The sequence below is a fragment of the Ciona intestinalis genome, chromosome 7 (assembly GCF_000224145.3).
Source record: "Ciona intestinalis chromosome 7, KH, whole genome shotgun sequence".
NCBI classification, from domain to species: Eukaryota; Metazoa; Chordata; class Ascidiacea; order Phlebobranchia; family Cionidae; genus Ciona; species Ciona intestinalis.
In genome coordinates, this window is record NC_020172.2 from 2370247 (window position 1) to 2393180 (window position 22934).

Sequence of the window (22934 nt, forward strand, 5' to 3'; positions counted from 1 at the left end):
TTTGTATTTGTGATCAGCTATGTGTCATTATGACATCATAATTGTTGATGTTTACATTGTAAATTATAAAACCTGTCATCACCTTGGGTTTGGTAATCCATGTCTTGCTTTTCTTCTACCTTGTTTATAACAGCTGTGATAAACTGGAATATCTGTTCTTGTAAATCATGTCTATAAACTAGCTTGATCTATGTATTTAACCAACTAGGCATAATATACATTTGTTTTATACTGTTATTTTCATTCAGGTAACTATGTAATTTTGATTTAGTATTTATTATTGTAATGTAGCTTTATTTATATGTATCGCTTTTAAATTATTAGGCAAATGCAGATGTTTTGGTGTAATTTATTTCAAGCAACTCTATTATTAACTTTAATGATAACATTTTATATTGTAACTATGTTTTAAAAGCTTTCTTTTATAATTACTAGATGACGCATATGCTGGTGTTATAGTATACATTGTAAATTAGTTTATACAAAAATACATAAAAATATAACAAACCGGTAACAAGTAAAGAATGCCTTTAAGATGCTTTTGGATTTTTCTAATTGGAATAATTCTGATCCTTAGTTCAAGCAGGTAGGCCATGTAACATGTATGTATAAAGTACGTTATGTATTGAGTTTTAATGTGTAAGCATTAGAGTTAAATACTTTTCAGATTTTGGTTGCAATATTGGTCCATAGTTTAATGTTATAATGATGGTAATTCAAGCACAAAACTAATATTTTTTATTTAAAATTTTAATCGTAAATTGTTTTTCTTATCCACCATTTTATCTTATGCTGTTATTCACAAGTCTCAAGTCTGTACCTGGGAAACTAAACTTTTAATTATATAATTTTCAACAGACATCGAGCAGAAAACATTGAAAAGAAAGAAGAAGAAACAGCAAAAGATGTTCCAATCTCTAATGAGGAACAAACTGAAAATAATTTCAAATTAGATAAAGAAAATGAATCAGAAACCCCATTAGATTTGAAAATAGAGACTGACAAACAAATAGACGAGAAAAATGTCAAACATGAAAATATTCCAATTATTCCAGACAATACCAATGTCAAATTTGAGAAAAAATCAGAAGAAACAGAAAATGAAAACAAAGAAAACCCCCAAAATACAACCGAATCAGTTGTAGAAACTTCTGATTCTGAAAATTTGACAAAATCTCCTGAAAATGGGAACATTGGTTTTGAAGCTGATGGATCTACACATGTTACATTGAATGATGAGAAGATTTCAATGGAAGAGATGAAAACAACAACCCCTGGTGTTGAGGTGGAGATGGTAAATGATCCTAAAGACCAAGAGATAATTGATAAAATTTTAAACCAGGTATTTACTTAAATGTAATTTGATACATCTATTGTATAAAATCTAGTATAAGGGAGAATTTGGGCTTTTTTTAAACAAAATTAGAAGTTTTAAGTTTGTGTTTCATTTAAGTTTTTATGATGTTTGGTTTGTTCAAATATTTAGTATGCTGTTGTGGCTAAGCCAGGTAGTTTATAAATCAATGTCTCTGTCGAGTTTTGTGTCCAAAGTCCTTTTAATTTCTCATCACTGGTCATAACAGTGGACCTTGTACTAAGCCACATTGCTGAAAACTTCTTTGCTAAAAAATCTTCATTATTTACTCAGTAAACCAGGAATGTTTTATTGTGTAATAGTAGGATGCGTCTTATGTTAATGTTTGACAACTAACAGTGTTGCCAGGTCAAATTGAGAATACGTTAGGGTGTATAAAAAAATGCAGATAAAGTTTAAACATATTTCAATCCAAATCAAATTTTTTTTTAAAATGGTCGAGGTTAAAAATGTTTTATAAAATTTGTTTGGCAACACTGGACCTCTATTTCCTTTCTGGAGGTGGTAAATATGCTCCAGGATGTGTCTAGGCTGCAATTGTGTGTATTGTACTCAAGACCTCCAACGCAATATGATATCTTCTTAGTTTTCTGATTAGAAAAGAGTTTAAATTAGTGCATGAATGTATACTGACTAAGCCTAGTAGGATATAAGAACTCAGCAAAAGCAACCCCCCTGACTTGCATAATCCATAAATTAACCAGTGAGCAGGAAAATGGTCATTTATAATCTCTAACTGGTTAGTTGTATAAGATCCATCCTTTAGAATTGGGTGTCATTATATAGGAACTTTGTACACACACTACAGTTTTTTGGTGAATGTTATTTTGTACAGAGATCAGAGTAACAAAGTGAATCACTTTGTTTCCGTAGCTATTTTAATTTTCTAATCATTGTCTGCATCAGTTACATACAGTCAGTGTTTCAATCAGTTGTGTTTCTCTACTTCTATTTTAAATTATTGTTTTTCTGAACAGATTTGATATCAATTTCAAGCTATACCCCAATTACAACAGTATTATTTGGAATAAAGGTGTTTCAAATGCAGTTAATGTTGAATAAGTCAGTGTTAAAGTTACTATATTAGCATGTTGTATTACATGCACCATGGTAAATATTAAACTATAGCTTGTAGTTTCAATATGATCTCACACCAAGTAGCCTGCTATATTTACCTTCTCATACCCTGCAGCCTAAAATTAACCTAAGCTGTTTTGCTGTAGTAAATGAAACAGTAACAATGACGTGACGTGAATATCTCCACGTGTCTATTGAACATTAACGTGTCTTTCAGCAGTTGGTCTGCTATTTCCTAATCTTATCCAGAAGCATGTTTTAAAATTTCCAAACACTAAACTTTAAAATACAACTTGAATTTAACTAATTCTGTTATTTCATGTTTACTTATTTTTAATTTACGAATATATATATATAAAATTATTAATATAGATATATATTTCATCTTTTTAATCCAAATGTGCAATTGCACCCAGTACCTGTACATTAAACATTTGGTTGGTTTCCAACATTAGGACCTTATTGTTTATTCATTTTATATTTTGACATTACTTTATAGGTCACAGGAAATAAATGACAGGCTGACTGTTGCGCAATACCTGTATCAGCATATACTTCAATACCACTTATCTGTCTCATTGAGTTGCTTAAAATCCTCACCCCCCTCTTTGAAAAATCTTCAAAATTAAACATTATATTTCACATAGGCTATTTATTTTTACATTTATCATTTAAATTAAGATATTTATGTAGTTTTCATGCTTGGTCTTTTCAAAATTACTAAAATGTAAATATATAAATATTTATAAAGATATAATATTTATTAGTATGCTAAACAGGATATGCTAATGACATAGCAGTGGGAACATATTTCGTTAAAGACTGTCACATTAAATAATAGTTGAGGTTTTAAATTAGTTACGATTAACAGATTACAGCCATAGAAAAGTGCCGGTAAATTTCAAGTGTAATTATATATCAGTAATTTCCGTATGCGTCATTCTTATTTGACATTCAATATCACTTACTATGAAATAGCTGTGTAATGCCTGAGGTGCAACTATAGTAGCACTGAAACTATGGTAGTCATATAAAGTTTACTTTGTTTACAATGTAAACAAGTAGGTCCTTCCTTGGATCATATCCTGGTATATACCGGGTTATAAGGTATGACATGAACAAAATAAATTCAATTTATATTCACAATATCCGGGCTAATACATTTTAAGTTGTGAATAAACCTGATTTTCTTAGCTTATGTAAAGCATTGTACATTTGTACTCAACAACTGAAGTCCATGTTTCTCTATATATATTTGTTTAAATGTTACTAACTAGTAACTATCATTATTATAATTGTTGTGGTTCAATGATTTGTGTCTAGTAACACCTTACTTCTATGCATAGTTATAGATTAGATGACCCCTTTATATACAACATACACCAATACAAGTGTTTGTCCCACTTACATATTGTTTTTATAACACATCTGAGTGTTAACAGTCACACTATTTGTTGTCTGTACAATAATTGTATTAACAGGCCACAATGAGAGTGTGTTTGTTGCATAAGTTGCATATGTGTTGTTTAGATGAAAGTTCGGAAGTTAGACTGTGCTGTTATCCTGTTCATATTGCAAATTCAACAGTCATTGTGTATTTATTGAATACACCTATGTTATTATTTAGCAGTGCGGCAATAGGAATACAATAGCCATGTTGATGTTGATTATTGGTAGTTTTGTTTCCTGTGCTCACATTACTCCATGTATTGAATAGCATATGCTGGTATTATGTGAGCAAAATATGCAACAAACTGTATTCCGAATATCAATGTCCGCAGCTATTATTCTTCTCACCCTTTGCTTTGTAGTACAGGTATGACTATGAATATGAACTTGTTTAAGTTGTAGAAAAAAATGACCATTTGTGCTTAAAATAGGAAGTAAATTTTTGTTTTTGTCCCAAAACAATATTTTTCACTTCGTAATTTATTTTTATGACGTGTGTAAAATAAAAGGCTTGGTGACAGATCAATGTTTCAGATAAAATAATCTACCATGAGATTTTACAAACTCGTCGTAAATTTAAAAAAATAAATCAAATTACACCAATTTTCTTCATTCAAATAATAAAAATCCACAATTTATATATTAAAAAATCAAGAGTTTGTTATCAACAACATATTAAATTGAAATAACATATTAAATAACACCATTTGTTCTTGAACTAATAAAACTCCACAATTTTCAAATCAATGAAAAAAATAATAGGCTATATTGTCATGTCTCATACTGTAAATCCAATATTAGTATCTTCTCATTTTCTTCACCACCAATGTTATTATGGGTTGCTTACCAAGTAACCATTGTATTCTTCACACACGAATAACTTCTAAACCTCAATGAGATTAGAAAGCATTATCATTTGTTTGTGTTAGTCTATCTTTACATCCACAGTAACCACTATTCTGTAGGACAATTTAAACTGATTTCCCCACATTTGGACAGTAATTTGTTTCATACTTACTTATTAATATTAATTTAATTAATATTTTCTAAACTAATTATGTGTTCTAGTATGAAATTGTTCTGTACAACAGACAGTGTTTGGAAGAAATTATCAATTTATGTTGCCTAATTTCCAATGTTTACTACCATATATAATATATATTATCTGTTCAGCTAATAAATATAGCGCGCAACAAAAAGTAAAAATCTGACACACCTTCAGTGAATTAACACACCACACTGGTCTGCATACGACATAGGCTACCTAACCAATTTATTCTTATATCTACAGTCAGTTGATGAACCAACCAAGGAAGACGTCAACTTAACTAAGATTGTGGATGAAATAAACAACACAATCTTGGTAAGAAAAATCGTAATTTTTTTGATTGAAAGTTTGGTAATAATAAAAGTAACTTATTTCTAGGCCTCTAAAACTGTGTCCTGCATAATTGTAAATAATTGACAAGAAATTTATGAAAAAATGTTGTGTAAAACTTAAAAATAATTTAAAATATTGTGCCCAAAAAAGATGCAAGAAATGCTTACCAAAGCAGACTTTATTTCAGAATGATTCCCACACTGAGAGTAAACCTGATGTGCTACCCACCACAAATGATGATCTTACACAAACAGTTATTGAACCTAAAACAACGCATACTGTTCATTTAAATAAAGCTGTTGATTCTGAAGACCAAGAAACAACAACAACAACAACAACAACAACAACAGAAGTGAGTTTTTATACCTTCGCTTATAGTTCTGCATTACCTGAAATTTAATTTACAAAATAAGCAGTTTTAGCCCCCCCCCCCTTTTTATTTCCTGATACTGTTTTGTACAACTCACATTTATTGACTTTACAGTTTTATTTAGTTTTAAATAAAAATATCTTGCACCGTACATGCATTAAAATTCTGGTAATTGTCTTTATTCTAGTATTTAAAATATTTCCAGGTTAAAACTGAAGAACAAAATGAACAAATTCTTGAACCTAAAAGTAAAATAAACAAACCAGAAAAAGAAGGTAAGTAGAAGATAAGCATTTTTATATTTTTCTTGTTTTGTCTGCCTTCGCCAAGAAATTATTGTTTTACCTACCGGAAGTGCTGAAAAATAGTATTTCAAATATTAATTTATTAACACTTTATATATTAGAAGAAGAAACAGAAGCTGTACCTACTGCTGATAAGGAAGACACCACCACCAGTAATGATAATGAAGTTGAAAACACTGATAAACAAGAAGTTATTGTTAATTCAAATAAAACAACAACTGCTAATGGTAAGTCGCAATGTATGTGATGTATCAATGTTTTCATTATTTATGAATACAAATTATCCCATCTGTGTTTGTTTGTATTTGGTCGATTTGATATTTTTATTCTGTCTTGTTAAATTCTATATGTATAGTGTGCATTTGGAGCATAAGATACATATTACTGTATCACAATATGGGTTGTATTGGTGTAGGGTAAGACATAAAAAACCAAGTGGGTTTGATTTAACAAACTTTAGCATTTATAATTCAAATCACAAAAAAAGTGTTACAGTAACTTGGGGAACCAACTCTTGTCTAAATCCTAGGCTTTGCTGTAAGACCTCCCACATAGCATAGACTCGGCGTAACCTTGTGCTTACAACATGTGTATGGTAGACTGTAGTCACACTCACACTAGAATCTAGTTGGATATTGGATTTATTGTAAAAAAGTGGGCGCTAGCATTATGGTGACTTACTGAAAAAGGACTAAATCTAACCTAAATCTCAGGTTCCCTAGTGTGCCCTGTTGTAAGACCTCTCATAAGATTTAGTAAAAATATAAGTGGGCCCTTGGTTAAAACATTCCAGAGCTAATAAATTATACTAATAACGAAAAAAAAAAATGAAATGGTAGTTAAGCAGTGTAACATATGTTATATACTGGGTGTTGTTTTGCTTTGAAAATAATTCGATTGTTAACTTTTATCCAGCTGAAGAGAAACAGAATGAGGAAAATGTTAAACTTGAAGTGGATAGTATTCAGTCGTTTGAAGAATGGAAGAAAAAACAAATACAAGATCGGGTAAGTGTTTCTATATTTAGATTAACGAGATATGACTGTTACAATGAAGCATGATATATAAAAAATAAAAAAAGTTCCTAATGTTTGACAACTATAAGTTTACCAGCATTTTAACATTGTCAAACCCAGATTTCAATAAAAATACATAAAGTTGTCGCCTATATTTTACCAGATTAGTTTCCCGAACCAAGTTTCCATTAAAAGTACATAATATTTTGCCTATAATTCAATTTTGATTCCATGTTTCTCCCAGGAGGAAGCAGCAGTGAAAGTAACGAGTCAAAGTCCTCCTCGAGCGATAAGAACAAAGAAAACACAAGTTAATTACGCATCCCAAGATTGTGGAGCAAAAATTTTAACTCAAAATCCTGAAGCTAAGGTAAGTTATCTATGTTATTATACACTGGGCAAAGGTAATTGTGATGTCATAAACAATGATACAAACAAGAGAATTAAAGGTTAAAGTTCATTTTTACATTATGCCAGTATTTACGCTTTACAGCAGTTCTTAGTAGAACCATGCACCATGGTTAACTTTCTATGCTACTGTGTTAGGTAAAACCTCAGCGCAAGTTTTAAAATTGGTATCCTTTTATAAGTTTTAAAATTGGTATTCTTTAGCCCCTCCACACTGCCTTGTATGGACATTTCTAATACATTTGCACACTATACTGTGTCCCTCGGAGTAATAGCAGTTATATTATTTCAAGCAGTTGAAAATACTAAACAACACCACTTATACAGTTGGTATTATATTATTGCACACTGTACACTGCCATAAAATAATATGCGATTTTTTTAATGCATTTGCGATACTGTGTGGGTTTGCCTCAGAAATATGGAAGTTATATTATTTCGAGCAGTGAAAATACTAAACAACACCATTTATAACAAACATACCTTATATTTTTAGCATGTATCAGCAATATTAGATGAGAACAAAGACATGTACATGTTAAACCCATGTTCTGCTAACATATGGTTTGTTGTGGAACTATGTGAACCTATTCAGGTATTTATAATTTCTATATCATAATATTAAGATTTAACAGTAATATGTAAATTTTCTTGTTTATATCATAAAAATAGGGTATATGTATTTCAATATTTGTTTGTGTAACATTTTCTGTGTTATTTATTTGATACCTAGAACTCTCAAAATTATTCCCAGATTTATGTTTAAGTTAAAATAATTTAAAGCTTTTAATGCTGAAACAACTAAGTAGAATAATTTAAAGAATAAATAACATTTGGTTAAAGGCTATAAAAAACACACCAAAATTAAGTGTACCAGATAAATAGACATATTTTTCCAAAACTTATATCATCAGTCTCTTATTCATATATAATCTATGGTTGGTTGACGTACAACTTTTTGTAAAATTTGTTTTCTTCGCTCCCAGATCCGACAACTACAAGTTGCCAACCTTGAGTTATTTTCATCTGCCCCCCATATCTTTGATATTTCTATAAGCGAGCGTTACCCTGCTAGAGAATGGCGCCCTCTGGGGACATTTGAGGCAAGAAACGAACGAACTGTTCAAACTTTCGCTCCACCAAGAGAAGAACTTATGTTTGCCAAGTATATTAAGGTACATGATGTTGAAATAATAGTATCAAAAATTAATTCATTATTTTAACTTTCCCAAAAAAGTCTGCATATGTTTGAGATATCCTCAACCATTTTGTTCTATTGTGCTTAAGTAGGTAAACTTGTAGGGCTAGGCACGCTAGGGTTTCTGAGATTTAGACCAAAGCTGGTCCATTACCCCAACATTCATAAATTGTTTAAAACGGATATAAGAGAGTTGCTTCAAAATATAAAGCTGGGCAATGGATATGAAACTTTGACGTGTTTTACCGATTACCTTTTTTTCCAGGTAATAAAATGATAACACATCAGACAAATGCACATTAGGCTCTTCAATTGTTAAAACAATTTTATGAAAAAATCTGCTAAAAACAAAAATAAATTGTGATTTATACAGTGTGATTTCTAAACTGGTTTCAAAAATATACAAAATTTGAATAATATCAACTTATATAATGACACTTGACAATATGAGTGGTGTATTAAAGTGCTTGGATTGGTAAATATTGAATGACTGTTGAGTGTTAGGTTTAAATTTCCCAATATCCTGGTGTGATGTCGTAATGTCAACGTGTATATATGTCAAACCTAATCTACAACTATATTTATCTTTATAGTAATATAATAATTTTAAGTCTGTTCTTTATGATGTTTCGTACTGTTGGACCTTACACATAAAGAATAAAACATTAACTTAAAATAATTAAACTTTAAAACATTTGGCTTGTTTGTTTTCTGCTCTATTCTGCATGGTGAGATTCTACAACCTAACACTCCATCTGAATCCTGAGATTGGCTTAAAATCCAGAAAAAAAATTAATTGATTTAAATTTTTTAAATAAAACATAAATAAAATATTATTATGTTTTATACCAAGGACTTGGTTTTAAATTCTGAATAAAAATTCATTAATAAGATTATTTCTTTAGTTTGAGATGAAGAGTCACTTTGGGAAAGAGCATTTCTGTCCTCTCACCCTCATTCGTGTCCTTGGAGTCTCTATGGTGGAGGAGTATGAGGAAACCGAGGATAAAAATAATGAGAAGAGTGAGATGGGGAGGGAGAGTGGGGAGCAAAAAGTAAGAAACAAATATTGAACAAATATTTTGTAAAAGTGCGAAAATAAGCAAATTGTTTTATTTTGAATTTAATCTAAAGAAAATTGTTCTTCCGGTCTGTGGAACACTGTAAAATACAAAAAAATGATTTTAACATTATGCTTTTGTCTATTGCAGGAGATATAAATTGCCACCTATTGTAAATTTGAGGGAAAATTATACCTGGCGTGATACAATATATTACATCCTCTGTTTACACAGAATACCTTAAGTTATATAATGACCAATTTGTGCACCATTCTCGGATATCAAATACAATAATAAACACATAAGAATAAAAAATAGCCTGATACGATATATATATATTCTCTGTTCATTTAGATCATTAAAAACATCCATGATGACGATGTTGTTAATGAGGATGGTAAAGAAAGTGGATCGATTGAAAAGATGTTTAAGATTATGAAGAATGCAGTCGGTACGTTGCTAGGCAATGGCGGAAGTGAACAGAATACGACAAACGAAACAAAGTAAGTTGTGATTATGGTGTAATGTGGGCTGTTGTTATATATTCTAGAATTCAATGCATTTTTCTAAATTTCAATGCATTTAACATATTGATTGATTACCAACAAGCGGCTGTGGCGCAATACTGCCTTTGAGGAGCATTTTTTATACTAATATTACAAGAGGAGCATTTTTTATACTAATATTACTAATATATATATTTCAAAATATATTTGTCAATTCACTTTATGTTTACAAATCATAAAATTTCTTTATTTCAGCATTTCCAATGAAACTTTGGATGAAAAAACAAACAAAACAGAAGAAGATGATAAAATTGATCCGAAATGGGAATCCCCCGTTACCTTAGTAACAAACAAGTAAATATGTTTTCTTTATTTAATTTACGCTAAGGTCTGTGCTTGCACTTTTTAATTTTTTGAAACAGATAAAGTTAAAGTTTCATATATTTTTGATTAAAAAAAAACCTTATTTTTAAAAAATGTTTATACTAATAGGATGGAAAACATATTTATTTATGTAACGAAACGTTTTAGGTTACAAAGTTTTGAACAAAATAATAATTTTTAATAAGTTTAAAAAATCAAAAAAAAAATACATTTTATAGTAAATTATATTGTGATCAAAATTTCTTTTTTCAGATCTGAAGTTGCTCCTCCCGTGCTCCGGAAGACACCCATCGTAACATTAGTGGAGACGGGAGATGGACAAGAGGTTTTGATGGAAGAAGATTTCAATCCTCATCTTCATTCGTTAAGGTTTCTCGATAAAATATCTCGGGATAAATTCACGGCTCATCTATGTTGGTTCCTGGAGCTTATATACAGGTGGGTGGGTTATATATTAAATGCAATGTAAGTTGTAAAACAGTAAGGTTGGGGAAGACGGGACACATTCAGCACATGTTGTTGAAATATCCTGATTGTGTTTTAAAAAATTAACAACGGTCCGAATGAGTTGTGAGGATACGGTTTTATAATTCTTTGAATTTCTTTACTACCGAATGGGTTCAAGAAAATAGAATGAAAAGGTGTCTTCCCCACCACTTTATAGTTACTATTGTGCTCTACTCTAATGGGCATTTTATTTTACTTGCTTGTGGGTTGTTTTGATATATGTCAGCCCGACGAAAAGTTCATTTAGAAATGCAAAACAAGTCCATTACAACATGTATTGCATGTTTGTTAGACTTTAAAAACTTCTATTGCATTTAAAATGCAAACAAAATGGTTTCTAAAAAATTGTAAAATAATGTACTTCAACTCATTGTGCATTCCGAAAATTTGATCTGTGTGAAAGCTTGTTGAAGTCATAGGAAATTGATATAATGAACCAGAGTTGCTTCCTTACTTGCAGAACTTAACTCCTTATTCCAATACAGAGTATCAGTGATGTCATGCATCATGCAACCATACAACAACCAGACATCTGCTGATCCTTCTCTTTATGCATATGTGCTGCATAAGAAAGTCAACCAAGAACAGCAAGTTCCACCCAAAGTGACAGAATTCAAAGAAAAATCAAAAGATTTCGTGAAAATTGAAGAAGTACAAAAGGCTGCACCACTGGATGATGCTGTTGAGCCTAAAAAGATTAAAATTTTTACGAAAAATCAGAAAATTTAAATGAAAATAATAATAATAATAATCAACCTGAAAAACCGGTAAAAATTCAGATTAAACTTGAAAAACCTGCAGAAACTGACGAAGATTTGGTTAAAACAACAAATATTCCTGAGAATAACAACACCACGCAGGTTAATTCAACATCTGAAAAAGTTACGGCACATGAGGTACCAACAGGGGGTTTGTTGGTGGATGAAGCACCGACAGTTCATGACATCTTGCATGTTAAACTTGACGAGAAATGCGAAAAACCTCATTCAGAAGCAGAAAAACCAAATGTTTCTGATACAATTTCACAATCTCAACCAGAACCTGTTGCTGATGATGTCAGTGATGATGTAATCACTGATGACATCACTGCAGTAAAAGATGTTGTTCTAGTTGATGATGTCACCAATAATGATGTCACTACCAATGATCTCATCAATGACTCAGCAAAAATCAAGGTGGTTGATGACAATGTAAATTTAACATCTGAAGATGTTGGTGTGGAAAGTAAAGAGAAGAAAGAAAAGAAGGAGAACAAGGAGAAAAAAGAAGTGGAGGATGGCAGAGAGGAGGTTGGATAGTTTTTTCTTTGTTATATCCAACCAAAGAGTCTTAAGTTTTTTGAAGGCTGTACAAGCCATACATAGAAACACGTATAGACACCTATTACCCTGTGCACAGTTTTGTATTCATGTTGTATTAAATTGTTACTTTATGTTGATTAGGTCCCCGCTCTACAAGATTTCACTCCGCCACCAGAGGAGCTAGATACAAAGCCCGAAACACCTGAACCAATAACCGCAATACCAGCTCTACAAACTGATGCTGCTATTAATGATCAAACCAATCTAAATTCAGAGGTATTTTATTAACTAGTGGCAGTAAATGAACTAGAGACTGATGTTACATTTTGGGTAAGATCTAATTCTCCAAAGTTGCAAACTGTTTTTATGCAAATGTTCTATGTTTTACATGGTTGGTTTTATGTGTCATGTCTTTATGATTTTTGTAAAACACTCTGCCATAGTGAATTTCCCGATTTAACAGATATTTTACCCCATGTTATCCAGGAAAAGGTTGTGATCAACCCCGGCACAAACCAGAAGGAATCTGTGTTGATGAGGCTGAGCAACAGAATTCGTGCCTTGGAACAAAACTTATCTTTGAGCAGTGATTACTTGGAGGATTTAAGTCAAAGGTAGGAACGCTATTTTATAACTTTTTGGTCAATTTATGTCAAAGGCAGGGTTGTTTTTTTTCTGTCACTTTTTTCAAGTTTGGCCATAGCAGGTGTTAGGATATACATTGTGATATTTTTTGTTGGTTTATTTTTGTTTAAATTTTTGGGTTTGTTCATTTTTTTCATTCTTGGGAGCAATTTTTGTCAAGTTTAGTTTTTTTAGTATATTCTAATTGACCACAGATACAAGCGACAAATGGATGAAATGCAGAAAGCTTTTAATCGAACTAAGACGAGACTCACAGAAACTTCTAGAAGAAGTGAAGAAAAAGAACAAAAGCAAGATGATTCCATACTATTGGCTCATGACCAAATTGATGAACTTAAGAAAAAGGTGAGTGTACTAATTATAATGTGGGAAAATTTGCTATGCTGTTGTCAATGTATTGAAATTGTATGTAAAACGTCCATACAATAATGTCACAGTAAGTTTAGCTTATTTTAAATCTTAAAATAAGAGTTCTGTGCCAATCTTAACTTAATCAACCAAACTTATAGATGCACCAAGTGAGTTCTACATTGGATCGAATCAACCAACATATGATTATTCGCCACTTTGTTCTCATGGCAGTAGAGAGCTGTATGTTGGTTGTTGTATTTATTGCTTGTTTTACAAGAAGACAGAACAGGTAAAACTAAACTAATAGAAACGGTATTCATAATCTGTAATTGCACTAAAATGTTACTTCCTTTTGAACGGCTGAAATGCCTAAAATCTCTTTTAAACTTAGTGCCCCACAATTGTTAATAAAATACTTCAATACAGAAATACTTCCATATAAAATCCTTTTAACTTAGTGCCAGACAATTTGTTAAGTAAATTTTAGTATTTTCCATACGCCACCAACATTATTGTATGTTAGTTTCTTGGTGGGGATAAATTATCTAATTTTATTTTTAACTCCAGGTTACTACACAAACTTGAATGTAAGGAGAGGGAACTACATGAACTGCTTAATGCAGCAAAAGCAACTTTTACCAACGGTCATGTTAAGATGAATGGTTCAGTTAAAAGGGAAACCAGGTTAGTACTTGTGAATGCATAAGCTTAATGGCAAAAATATAAAATAAAGCAAATACGCCTCATGTCAAACGATTAACAGATTTGAAAGATGATTCCCATGCCCCATGCCAAATCTTTAGTGTGTATTACCTACTGTTGTTTTGCTGCTAAGTCACTTCTCTTCGCTGTTTTAATTGATTAGATCTTTTTTACTGTTTTTCGAAGAGATGAATAAAATTTATGTTGTGTTATTCAACTGTTTATACATTCATTTATTACGAAAATATCTGACTTGTTTAAACAAACCAAACCATGAGTGATAAATAAGTTACATGTATTCAATCATTCAAATCTACACCACAGCAGAGTCATTGATGCGAATCAAGAAAAACCAAAGAAAGATCTTATCATTGTAACCTCAAAGGATATAAAAGATCCAGAAGAAGTTAAACCACTTCTCAAATCCTCCTCTTCTCCTGTTATGATGAGGAAGAAATCTTCTTTTAAAACAAGTCCAATCCATAGGTGAGGGTAGTTTTTGAATGACTGACCAAGGTTGTTTGACCTTTTTTATACTCCAGCTTATTCATTAGTTGGCCGTACAATCCTGTAAAATAAATCTAACTTTTTGGTTTCTCATGTATACTGATTCATGCAGTGCATAACATTCCAAAAAATTAAATTATTAGAAATAATATTTAGTTTTTATTTCAGGCGGAAATTTCAGATCAAGTCTCGTAAAACAAGTTCTTCATCCACAAAACCAATTTCCTCTCCCACCCTGTCTTCTTCAACTGCTAAACATCAGGATGACACTCTATTCTCTGCTGCTACGTTTCAAATTGGGAAAAAGAAAAAAGGCAGCAAGCATTTGTCCCTAAAAACTGAAGTCCCAAAAAGTGGGAATGCATTTTCCTTTGACACATACTCTGACCATGCAGTTGCTCCTATCTGTGCTAAAAGTATAAGCCCATGGAATAACACCAGCACCATTTTATCAGGAAAGGCAAGATAAGATGTATATGGAGTTATTTCCTTGGTATTATTATTAATTTTTTTTCTGTTTTAGTTACGTTTACGCTACAGTGCAACTTTCAATAGTCAATGCTCTTATGCAAAATATAGAATGTAGTTCTTTGTTCACCATAAGTATAAATGTTTTTACACTTGAATAATGTAGACCATGGTGCACTGTAGTGTAAACATCTACTGAGTTTCATGTAGACTCCATTACTGTGCCCTTTTTACATTTATTAACTTGTATTATTTAGTGGTGTTTAACATATAGTGGGCTTGGTTTTACTACTATAGTTCCCAACTTATTACTACCACAGAGACAACAGGGTATAAGGTGCCACTGCAAAACCATGTGAAAACGTCCTGTTTTGTTTGTGCAATGATGAAGCTTTGCACAGCTATGTAACTGCTTTTACACTTTAGCATTATATGTACTGTGCTACATTCCTGTGTGCAGTTATAACGTTGGGACAGTTAGGTTTTATACATGCTATTATTGGTACCATCGGTATTTTCCACTCATTTTACACCTATTTATTGATGCTACTGGTGCAGAGTATTTTTAATAGAACCGCTTGCAATACAAATCCCGAACAGTGAAGTGTATTAGAATTTAACAAAGGTAGCAGCATTAAGGCTGTAATGCAGAAAGTATGCTTAACGTTGATCATTATTAATCTAATCAAGCAGAAACTTAAACATACATTCTGCATAGAACCCTAAGACCCGCACTCTAACCTCTGGGCTAGAGACACTGTGCCATAGCACCAGAAAGTTACATAAGGTTTTGAGGGAATATTATTACGGGTTGAACAAGAAAACACTAATGACATGTATAATGTAAACGATTCTCTAAATGCACAAAATCGGTAAACAAAATATATCAAAAGAATAAAAATGTTATGTGAAACATCTATGAGAAAATTCTTTTAAGTTTCTATTTTCGCGGGAATGGGGATTCACCTTCTAGATTTTAATTTTAGAAGTTTCGTGACGATTTGTTAACGTTTTCTTGCGTTTTTTATATAATTTCTGGTTAAAAAAAAAACTTTTTAGTACGTTAGTTTAATGCCATATATAATTATCTTGTAAAATTTATTAAAAATGCTGTTTATTTAACGTTTCTTTGGACGGTATACCGATTTATAAGAAACAATATTAGACATGTACATTTTGTTATAAACTTTGCACATTTTAAGATTCTTAAAGGTACAGATAGTAATTTATTTAAAAAAAAACTGGTAATTGTATAGAAAGCTTAAAACAAAGAATGGGACGTTCTCGTTCGCGGAGCCCCCGATTTCGGGACCGGGATCGCGATCGTGACCGCAGAAGAAGAAGTCGCTCACCTCGTTCCAGAAGGTCAAGGTCGCCACGAAGACGTCATAGGTCAAGATCCCCTGGTCGACGTCATCGATCACCTCCGAGGTCAAGTTACCGCGACGACGACAGATACAGGAAGAATGAAGGGCCGTGGAAGACTCCTTTAGACGCACAGGTTAATCTAACACTAGGGGGCAGTCTTGGGGTTAAAGGTCCGAAGAAAAAGAAGAAGGCGGTCCCTAAGCCTGTAGCTATGGCAACTAACCCAGAAGATATGACAGATGAGGATAAGTTTATGCAACAGATGATGGGGTTTGGGGGGTTTGAAACGACAAAAGGGAAAAAAGTTAAAAACAACGATGTTTACGCTTTGAATAAAAAGGTGGAAAGAAAGTACAGACAGTACATGAACAGGAAAGGTGGTTTTAATCGACCCCTTGAATTCATGCCTTGATTGCTATGGACAGTGGGTGTGATTGCTATGGACAGTGGGGAATGTATTTAGAATTATTCTAGGGAACTAAATTATAAATTACACCACTGCTTTCACATTCTGATGCTTTTCTTCTTTCAAATTGATTGTTGTTTTGGACAATGTTTTTATATTGGCCAAGTGACGGATTGCCCATTGAATGTTCTTATTACTAATATTAAAGTGGAAAAGAAGAATGGAATGTGACAGTTGGTATGTTTGTCTTATACTGTAGTAGTAAAACCACATGAGTCTTAACTTGCTGCATCATATTTCTGTTAGTATAATTAGTTATCAAATGGTTTTGTAATGTTGTTTCTACTTCTTTATGTAAAAAAATAGGATTTTGTAATTAGCATTGCATGATTAAATTGGGTAATTGAATTTGTTATGTGTTTTTGCTGATACGGATGTAGCTTGAAATTACCAGGATTGATATTAACAGAAACAAATAAAAAATTTTCAAACTGTTTTTAGGTTTTATCGTATCTTTTTTGTGGTAGATGTGACAGCTTTGCTATGAAATTTGTTGTGTGTGGTGGTGGTATAAGTGGACTTGCCTCTGCTTATTATTTAAACAAAGCATTGGCTCGTACCACTTCTAAACCATACAAGATATTTCTTATTGAAAAGTCAACAAATGTTGGAGGGTGGATGAAAACAAATGTAAGGAATGGTGATAGAAAGGGTAAGAGTTTTCTATTTTATGTTTATGACTATTACATTTTATCAGTTTGTTAAGGTGTCCCTGAATGTAGATTAAAATTTAATCATGTTTTGCAGTTAATTTTGTAAAATATTTATTTATGTAGTTACTTCTATAATAACTGCATTATGAATTCTGATACAGCATCAGTAACAACATGTAATGCGTAGACAATAGTCAAACTTTACTTACAGTCTTCAACTTTCGTATATTTACTCTGTGGTATTAAGAGCTACTTAAAAATATCTAAAAGTGTCCTGTGGGACAATGGGGTTACACTTACATAAAAATTAAAAACAATTCTTAAATGAATACATTGCATGCAATAAATCAAAGTATTCATTTGTATAGAAACTAATAGGTTAGCTTCGTTTCACAGGATTGATGGTCTAACTGTCTCTGCATATCTTACATGTTAAAAAGTTTGGCTCCTATCTAAAGCAATATATAGTAATTTAAAAGTATTCTAACAAACATAAATTTGCATATCTTAACCTAATTGTTTGTATATATGGTAATTTACCATTTTAGCTGATGATGTGCAGCTATGTAATAATTTTGAATATTAATGCACTATGTTACCTCATGGCAGTATACCAAGGTGCAATAAATGAGCGTGGTCCACGCAGTGTAAGAACTGCAGGGTTGGTTGGCAACAATACTCTGCAATTAATTTCAGATATTGGAATGGAATCCAATGTTATTCCTGTAAGTATTCAGTTAGATTATATTTTATTGGATTTGGCTTTAATTTCTTCAAATATCTTAAATAGATTTGGTTCAAATTTAAAAATAATTTTTAATTGATTTGGCTTAAAATTAAATGTGGCATTAACGTCGCGTGTTATTATTTCCCCCTGCAAGGTAAAAACTGGCATGTGTAATGAGTGTAATTTTCCGCATAACTTATGCAAACATTAAAGGCCTTGTGGTCATTTGACATTTGGTGTAAACTTTTAGGTATCATGCGGTATTCATGCCATTTATGTGGGTTTCATGAAAAATTACATACAGTGCTTATGTTATAAAATATTAAACCTTAGGTGTACAATATATTTACTTCATAAAGGCATCTCATTTCTATGTATTGTTGTTCAGGTGAGATCTGATGACATTGCGGCGAAACAAAGACTCCTCTACGTTAATAAAAAGTTACATATCTTACCAAACAGTCTGTTATCTGCATGTAAGAAGCAACAACCATTTTCTAATTCATTGGCAAGATCTTTTGTTGGGGGTTTGTTGAAAAAGGTTAAATCTCAATTTAATTACTTTTGTAAATTTGTGCCTAAATTATGTTAATTTTAAACCATTGCCTCAATGGCTGTATATGTAACATGTATAGAGCATAACACAATATGATTCATGTAGATCTAACTTCAGCTTTTAATATAAAACATCAGTAATTTATCTACAAAAATGGAAAGTGTTGTTAAAAACCTATTTTTTATCGTCGTTTGGAAAATGAAAAGCTTAGATATCTACCATCTATGATGTCCAACTACCAAGTGCAAACACTTTAGTCTTATTACAATTTACCATGTAGTGTAGGGTCGCAACTAAAATCTGATTGTTAACATTCAAGATAGAATTATTATAAAGTTATAAATAAAGTAAACAATGAAAAAGTGTAACTGTTTCTTCACCATCCACCCAGGTTCCACCAAGTTATGAAACAATGAGTGAAATTTGCAGTGAAAGGTTTGGACGCGAAGTTGCCGATTATTTGGTCAGTGCATTTGTGAGAGGGGTGTTTGCCGCTGATTCAAAACAATTAAGTATGAAAGCTGCATTTCCACCATTGTGGGGTAGACTGGGACCAAGAGAGGTTTGTCAACATTATATATACTCTATATGGGTTGGGTTTTTGTCAGAGGGCTTGGAATTTAGGCTAATAGGCCTGAATTTGCCCATTACCCTAACACCCAGACTACTTATTTATAGGCTGTAGCATAATGTGGACACATCAGTATCAGTGTCAAACATTAAATTCGACATTCTTTAATTACTTACGATACAACCACATAACTACTAAGCCACGAGGGAGTTAACTTTGTATTTCAGTGAGATGTATTCATTTTTGTGATGAATAACAACTCATATGGCACCAATGATTTGTAATATTCATTACTAATTGCCAGCTTCTAAATAAACATTTAAAACAAGTTCCTTCTTTCTTAGGCACAAATGCCCAGAAGGCCGACTCTGAAGAATCCAGATCTATTTAATAAAAGCTTAAAATCAAATCCTTTTATCAAACGAGCTAAACGTGAAAAATGGACGCAGTGGGGAGTTGATAACGGCTTCTCGTATTTGACCGATAATCTTGAGCAACAACTTGCCCAAGTAGATAACATAGAAATAATAAAATATACAAATATTGATGAAATAATGATGCAGAACAACGGGAAAATGATGATGTCCACTACGACAATTAGAAGAGGTAATTTATTATTGTTATTAAAATAAGAAATAAGGTTTTAGTGTTGTTATTAAATAAGGTTATTTCTTACTGTTTGTTGGTTAATGAAATTTTTTTGTAAACTTTGTGCATTTTCTGTTTTGTTTAGTTGCCATTTTTTCTAATATTTCTTTTGGTTTAAAATCATAGAAACAAAGAAGTTAAGTTTGGTGTTTGTTATTTAACAATGGGATTTATCTGTGTATTCTAAAATTTATTTCTTGTTATTGTTTTGTTTTACAATTTCTTTGTTTTCCTTTTCTCTAAATCAGTTAAACAAAACAAACATTACAGCCCATATGTTATGTATTTATGTAAATGACACAGTTTTTTTCATTTTAAATATTTTATTTAAAATCAAACCATTTTCAGTTATTTCAAAAGTTCACATTTCAACTTTTAATCATTTTAACTTCTGTTCTAACACTAAAGATGTTTTTCGTTTTTTAACCCGTTTGAAATGACATAATGCTATATCTATATGTTTTTATATATGTATATATAGGCTGTCATGTCTGTATTAATTAGAAATTTCCTTTTTCATGCACCAGGTGAATATACAACCGAACAAATTGAGAATATTGATCACACGATATCTGCGCTACCTTCTTATGCTCTCAGTCGAATACTGAAGAATTCCAACAAACAATCTAATATTCAAATGTCGAGTAATAACGAGTTTGTTTCTTCAACACTTGGTATAATGCTTAGTCATATTAAATGGGTAGATGTCGGGGTAGTAAACGTGGAATTCTCTGGAAAACCAAATGAAATTCTTCCCCATGTTGGTTTCGGACATCTAGTGCCATCTAGTGAGCCTTCCAGTGTTCTCGGGATTGTTTATGATTCTTGTGCATTCCCACAACATGATAGGTGAGAATATTTGCATGGCAGCACTGTGTTTGTATTCTAAAAAAACTCTGTTGGCATTTATTTCTGTATTGATGTTTCTCTGTCCAATATAGACAAGTTAAAGGCGTCAATACAGTTTATCCTCGTTTGGTAGGCCAACGACAGTGAAAAAACACTGATGATCTGTTTCATTGGCTATGTGCCTGCTTAAGAGTACCATATGTAACTTGTGGGTAACTATTTTAGGTTCATTTTTTGTTAAAAACCTTTAGGTTAAACCAATTGCCCTTAGTTTAGAGTCTTACATAAGAATACATACACCCACAATGGTAGTAACATCAAATTGTGTCCTGTGGGCTAAAAGCAGAGACCCCAACCTAGAACCTATATACCACAGCGCCAGGTAACATTTTTTAAATTATGTAAGTGCCACAGGTGCTGAGTGTCTACTTTAACCTGGAGTCAAAGATATTGTGATTCATATTTTACCTTCTGCTCCACTGGCTGCTGCTTTTGCAATATAACTACATTGATCAGTGCAGATGGACCAGCTTTAAACCTGTTTTGCCTCTTTATTGATCCAGGGTAAACATGCCAACCACTAGAATGACTTGTATGATGGGAGGCTCATGGTTCCGGGAATTATTTGGTGAACCGAATCTTGTTTCAAATCAAACGTTAGAAAGTGCAGCATTGGGAAGTATATCTCAACAGCTTGGTATACATGAGGACCCAATGAACGTTGACACAACATTATGCAAAAAATGCATTCCAACATACAGGTAAATATATAAACTGTATTTTGGTTAAAAGAAACCTTTTGGTTTGGTATATAATATAAATGTAACTTATTTATCCTAGCATGCTGGGCCAATGAAGTGTTATAACATAGGTGTTGGAATTTTTTTAAGTATGGCTGATAGTTTAGGCAACCCATAAGGGACCACTTGGTAGGAGTCAATGTCGTTAAGTGTCTTTTTCAAATACACATACACCCACGACGATAGTATCGAGCTTTAAGTCCAAGTCTCACCTTCTACACTTTGAGCTAGATACAAATGCTTACCTTTAAACCATGATTGTGTTATCTTTATAATAAGAACTGTCATAACAACTGTAATAACGACTGTCGTTTTCCCGCCACACGAGGATAAAAAAATTCATTGATTGTGTATTTTATTGATTGTTTTGAATTACCAGAGTTGGCCACACGGATCTTGTTGAAAATATTGAAGATTTTATATCGGAACACGATGTACCTCTGTCATTGGTTGGTGCATCGTATTGGGGGGTCAGCATAAACGATTGTATTTTTAACAGCCGAGTAGCTGTCAACAATATCCTTAAAAAATACAAGCTTTCTCCGTAAAGTGAAACTTCAAAGTATTCATACTTAGCACTGTGAGGATTAACCTATACTTAGTGAGAGTATGCAATCATATCATTATGTGCTTCTGAAATTAAGTCTAAAAGACATAATTGTGATTTGCCAAACGTGATTTGCAATTGTCTTAGTTGACCTGTTCTACAACTGTTGACCTTCGCATGTAAGTTTTTCAATACTTGTTTTTGCAGTAATTATATTGAAATTTATGTAACTGTGTATACATATACGCATTAATATAGTTGGATGGGATAGATGGGACACCTCTAGCACATAATATCCAAATATAGATCGTTTTTTAACCAATTTACAACGGTGTATGAGAGTCGTGAAGATACTGTTTTATAATTATTTAAATGTTTTTTGTTTACTACCAGATGTGACGGGAAAATGAAAAGGTGTCCCATCTTTCCTATCCTACTATAGCACTTTGTAAAATGCCTCCTGGTGATTGCATTTAAAACATCTTTGTATATTAAAAAAAATATTTTTGTGTGCTTTTAATATGGCTTGATGGCCAAATACAACACAAATTATCTATTCATATATGGAACTTATTATTGCGCCGTGCGTTGGTCTTGACATTCAAGTATTTCTAAGAAGACCTGCTTGCCTTTTTTCTCACGTCGTATACGTAACATCACGTGACTTTGTTGTCCTACCCTCTGCAACGGATCGTTGCGTCGGTAATTGTGCAGGTGCCACGCGTCGCGTAATCCAAA

General features: G+C 32.2%; 3 protein-coding genes across 7 annotated transcripts; all 3 read left to right on the forward strand.

Moving 5' to 3' along the window:
• Positions 1-431: 431 nt before the first annotated feature.
• On the forward strand, positions 432-15615 carry LOC100179144 (SUN domain-containing ossification factor-like). 3 transcript variants are annotated; one of them, XM_002127049.5, is made up of 22 exons: positions 432-586; positions 859-1342; positions 5193-5264; positions 5470-5634; positions 5858-5927; positions 6059-6184; positions 6873-6964; positions 7218-7343; positions 7878-7976; positions 8368-8556; positions 9485-9634; positions 9995-10143; positions 10402-10500; positions 10783-10968; positions 11523-12326; positions 12480-12614; positions 12825-12952; positions 13178-13328; positions 13493-13623; positions 13902-14018; positions 14361-14522; positions 14712-15615. In XM_002127049.5, the coding sequence occupies exons 1-15, from the start codon at positions 525-527 to the stop codon at positions 11764-11766; spliced, it is 2313 nt and encodes a 770-aa protein (XP_002127085.1). In that variant the 5' UTR covers positions 432-524; the 3' UTR covers positions 11767-12326; positions 12480-12614; positions 12825-12952; positions 13178-13328; positions 13493-13623; positions 13902-14018; positions 14361-14522; positions 14712-15615. The 3 variants fall into 3 exon arrangements, with proteins under 3 accessions (XP_002127085.1, XP_018667956.1, XP_004226211.2); XM_018812411.2 differs by having other exon boundaries at positions 6062-6184; XM_004226163.4 differs by lacking the exons at positions 432-586; positions 859-1342 and adding an exon at positions 4185-4268.
• Positions 15616-16186: 571 nt separating this feature from the next.
• On the forward strand, positions 16187-17286 carry LOC100176822 (U4/U6.U5 small nuclear ribonucleoprotein 27 kDa protein). Its single transcript, XM_002127164.5, has one exon. The coding sequence runs from the start codon at positions 16285-16287 to the stop codon at positions 16789-16791; it is 507 nt and encodes a 168-aa protein (XP_002127200.1). The 5' UTR covers positions 16187-16284; the 3' UTR covers positions 16792-17286.
• Positions 17283-22756, forward strand: LOC100177594 (protoporphyrinogen oxidase-like). 3 transcript variants are annotated; one of them, XM_026835233.1, is made up of 9 exons: positions 17284-17497; positions 18108-18223; positions 18614-18766; positions 19173-19343; positions 19697-19861; positions 19916-19958; positions 20528-20849; positions 21413-21610; positions 22029-22756. In XM_026835233.1, exons 1-9 carry the CDS (start codon positions 17329-17331, stop codon positions 22195-22197), a joined length of 1506 nt encoding a protein of 501 aa, XP_026691034.1. In that variant the 5' UTR covers positions 17284-17328; the 3' UTR covers positions 22198-22756. The 3 variants fall into 3 exon arrangements, with proteins under 3 accessions (XP_026691035.1, XP_026691034.1, XP_002127282.1); XM_002127246.4 differs by having other exon boundaries at positions 17285-17497; positions 19697-19958; XM_026835234.1 differs by lacking the exon at positions 22029-22756 and having other exon boundaries at positions 17283-17497; positions 19697-19958; positions 21348-21432.
• Positions 22757-22934: the final 178 nt, after the last annotated feature.